This window comes from Suricata suricatta, chromosome 8, assembly GCF_006229205.1.
Source record: "Suricata suricatta isolate VVHF042 chromosome 8, meerkat_22Aug2017_6uvM2_HiC, whole genome shotgun sequence".
In the NCBI taxonomy this organism is placed as follows: Eukaryota; Metazoa; Chordata; class Mammalia; order Carnivora; family Herpestidae; genus Suricata; species Suricata suricatta.
The window spans coordinates 71,450,737-71,455,037 of record NC_043707.1 but is presented as its reverse complement, the minus strand read 5'-3'; the positions used below and the strand labels follow the sequence as shown (position 1 = coordinate 71,455,037).

At 32.6% G+C, this 4,301-nt stretch overlaps 1 protein-coding gene across 1 annotated transcript in view; it reads right to left on the bottom strand.

Annotated features, from left to right (window-relative positions):
- The window catches only part of ODF2L (outer dense fiber of sperm tails 2 like), a 25,274-nt gene that overhangs the window by 20,142 nt on the left and 831 nt on the right, over positions 1-4,301 (bottom strand). The window contains exons 2-5 of the mRNA XM_029945809.1: positions 3,860-3,992; positions 1,463-1,522; positions 1,267-1,338; positions 487-629 (exon numbers count right to left, since the gene is read on the bottom strand). Of these exons, the coding sequence (XP_029801669.1) occupies positions 487-629; positions 1,267-1,338; positions 1,463-1,522; positions 3,860-3,992 (408 nt within the window). The remainder of the gene's footprint in view (positions 1-486; positions 630-1,266; positions 1,339-1,462; positions 1,523-3,859; positions 3,993-4,301) is intronic.

The following is a 4,301-nucleotide window of genomic DNA, read 5'->3' as shown; positions in this document are numbered from 1 at the left end:
CATAACAAGAATGTATTCGGTTGTTTAAATACCGAAGCTGGGTTAACGGACTGTAGTGTTGTCACCATTAATGACAAGCACAAAAATAATACACATTTACTGACTGCCTACATATGTGTGGATGTAGAAAATAGACAGGAATTCTATATACCGAAATATTAACAATGGTTTTGGTATTTTTAAGTTATTTTAATTTTCTCCTTTATATGTTACAAATTTTCCACAATAAATATAAATTAACTATATAATGGGAAAGATTTTTAAAGATGTTCAACCTTTAGAAATCCTTCCTAGACTGATACTAAATAGAGAGAGCATTTTTATATTGGGATTCGTAACCAAATCTTGAGATGGGCCAGAAATCTGAAGATTTGCCTCAAATATGTATTTCCCATGGCAACACTCTGAATGAATTCTTCCAAAACCACCAAATTCCAGAACTACGGAAAAGGCTTTATAGTTGTTCATTAATTTTATCACTTAAACTATAAAAGTGAGTGAATATTTGTAACCTTTATATATTCTTTTAATTTATTATTCTCCGCTTCCTTTTTATGGATTTGGAGCTGTAGTCGTTCATGTACCACTTTTACCGATTGTGAAAAACGGTTTGCTTTCAAAGCATTTGCCTGTAACAGAGGAAAAAAACGTGTTATTTATTTCTCAAAAATCTTTAACTTTAGATCATACTTAGACATGATCTAAAAAGTTGATAAAAAGCAAAGTACCACTTTACATTAACCATGATCTCCCCCATAATACATTTTATATAAAACTATGGGGCTATTTTCTCCTCTCCCCTTTTATTTAATGGTTCCTGATAATCTCCTTTTGAAAATTCCTACCTAAGTAAATTATGCCTAAAATGTGTCTACAGGGGCACCTGGTTGGCCCAATTGGTTAAGCGTCCGACTCTTGATTTCAGCTCAAGTCATGATCTTATAGTTGTGAGATCAAGCCCCATATTGGGCTCCTCGCTAAAAGCTGAGATTGGAGCTTTCTTCGATTCTCTCTCTCAAAATATAATACAAATTTATGCACAGTTCCTAATGTATAGTGATTTATGCCAGTTACTCTGACTTAAATATCATAACAATCTTTTAAAAAACTGGAAAGAAGATATATCATAAAAACTCACAAAATATCCAAATAATATAAAAATCTTTCCAGGTCTGTTTCTGAGGATATGGGGAGAAGAATGGAAAAAGGGAAAAGAGGGAGTCAAGCTTAAAAAAATATGATGAATTAAGCTCAGCGTCTGCTTACCTTTTCATTCTTAAACAAACCAGAAAGTTCTTGAATATAGGTCTCCTTTTCAAGTACCTTCTTCTTAAGATTCTTCAGCAAATATAATGTAAGAGTTAGATATATCACAATGTGGATAATGTTGATTAATTTTATAAACACAAGCCGTATATACATAAAAAATGTCAAAGTAGACACAAAGTGTAAAAAAACTTACAGTATTTTCACTTTCATTATCATTTAGCTTCTCTAACATGCTGGATAAACTGTCTCCTACCTATAAAAAAAAGAGGTTATAAATCAGTGCTCACACACATATTTCTCTACATACAAAAGTAGAAATAAGCATCACTTAAGAAATTAATAAGGGCAACTTCTATGCACAGTTTAGATTTTTTTAAAAGTCCTGAGACAGATTCTTGCCAAAGTGTTTCAAATCATTTTGTGTCCACAATTTATGAAGTTAATTATAAACCTGATTGCTAAATAACACCTCAGACAGTACAAGCCAATGACATAAAAACCACAAAAATCTGGGGCGCCTGGGTGGCTCAGTTGGTTAAGTGGCCAACTTCGGCTCAGGTTATGATTTCACAGTTCATGGGTTCAAGCCCCTCATCGGGCTCTATGCTAACAACTCAGAGCCTGGAACCTGCTTCAGATTGTGTGTCTCCCTCTCTCTATCTGCCCCTCCCTTTCTCAATCTCTCTCTCTCTAAGAAATAAACATTTTTAAAAAATTTAAATAAACATTATTTTTTTTTAAATCTTACATACAAAGAAGCTCATGGTGCTGTTTATAAACAGGTAAAAAAATATCAGCAACTTTAATTCTATCAAGGAAGAATATTTTTTAAAGAATTACAGCGTATCAGTAGAAGAATCCTATGGAGACATTTTAAATGAGAAAACAGAAAAATGTTTAATCATTTTAAGGGTCAGGTCATACTTCTGCTTGAGAAGCTGAAAAAGCTATGAATTCCTTTCACTCACAGGCAGTTATGCCATGTACAAATACTGCAGAATTGTACACACACTTTCAGAGGCTCACAGACGGCATGGAGCCCACCCTTGGCCTCTCTAAGGGTACACAGTGGACTGCCTGGCATACAGATGCTTCCATTCCCCTTGGGTAAATACAACTTGTAGATGAATGTTCACAGCAGTTTTATGCATAACACCTGAAAAGCAGGAGCAACACAAATATCCATCAACTGAGAAATGGACAAATAAAAATGGAATAGCCATACGATGAAATATTATTCAGCAAAAAAAGGAGGAAGCACTGATGTGTACTACAACCTGGGTGAGCCCTGAAGACTTGTTTTAAATGGAAAGCAGTTATGAACAACCACATATTATAGGATTCTATTTATATGAAATGTCCAGACCAGTAAATTCATAAAAACAGAAAGTGGCTCTTAGGGGAAGAAGGGGTGGGTAGGGGTGGGACATAGGCATCGTGATGAAAATGCCCTAACAGGGTGGTGACTGCTAAACAATTCTGTGACTATACTACAAAGCACTGAATTGTACATTTCAAAAGGGTGAACTGTATGGTATGTGAATTATCTCTCAGCAAACTGTTACCCTCAAAAAATAAATGAATGTATAAATATAGTGGTACAAAGTACTTTAAATTTTAAGAAAATTTTACTGTAATCAGCTAAAATGAAATATAACAAGTGAAAATTTTTGAGATAGAAGATAAAAATATATTTTTTATTAAAACATGCTGTTTTCATGGAGAATAATTTGTGAGATATTAAGACTAAGGGTTAGTTTAATGATTGCCATTTCAAACAAAAATTTAAGAATTCTTTCCATTTCAAATATACCAACAATTTAATTTCTACAGTTTCAGAAATAGTAAACCCATCAAGTGAGAAATAGATCTTATTAAATTAGTGCTCAGGTTCCTTGTTGGTATTCTTTCTAAGAAGATGTTCTAAAGCTTGTTTTACATGTTTAAAAGTGTCTAATTCTTTTGTTAATTTTTCCTTCTGTTTAGAAATCTTTAAATTGGATGCAAAAAGATTAGCCTGACAAGAACCACATACACATTTTAAGACAGAGCATTAAAACACTCTAAAATACATGTTGCTATTAATTTTGCCAAGTTTATTAATAGTAAATAGGATCTTATATCACATATTAATGAAATCAAAATAAGGGCTTAAGCCCTAAAGTATTTCAAGCATTTACTTTAATAAAGCAAATAGAATGCAATCTATTTTTTGTCTCTAAATCAAAATTTAATACACTGAAATTTGAGAACATACGTTTCTATTCCCTATAACACTACAGAAAACAGATCTATTCATCTCTCAGAATATTTTAGTTTACATTCACTCTTGAAAAAGTTGACTCTCTAGTTCAAATTCAGGTAAGTCAAGCACATTTTCTAGCTTAGCTTCTTATCAAGGGCATGCCTGAGAGTATCTTTGAAGGAAAGAATTGCAGTTAATGACATAGGAATAAAGAAGAATGATAAACCTGCCATTTTTTATAACAAATACCAGCATATGAGCATAACTATGTTAATATGAGACCACTGTTAATGCTCTGAGTATTATGCTAGCTTTCCATTTTATTAGATGTTCATAAGTACTCACATTTTCAAAACTAATCTCTTCAACGGTATCCTTGAATGATGGCAAAAATAATTCTATGGAACAGGTTGCCAATTCAGCCTCCTTAAATGTTGCTTCCAGTTCAGTCTTTTCATTGAGGATGTCCTGCTTTCCACTAGATATGCACAAATAAAATGTAAGTTAAATCTGTCACATTAACAGTTATATTTTTATGCAAATATAGCACAGCTTGACTAAATATTACAGTTCTACAAACTGCTCTCCAAAATGTCACAGTAAACTGTCACTGAAAAGGTATGGAATTTTTCCTATACTCCCCTATTTTTCTATAGTTAATACACACAGTTTTTAAACGTTGAGATATGTAAAATATAAAAACGACCAACAGCAATGTTTCACTGTGCTACTTGATAATTACTGAACATCTCTTTTCTAGTTTGTAAGATGATTTGTGTGAATGTTT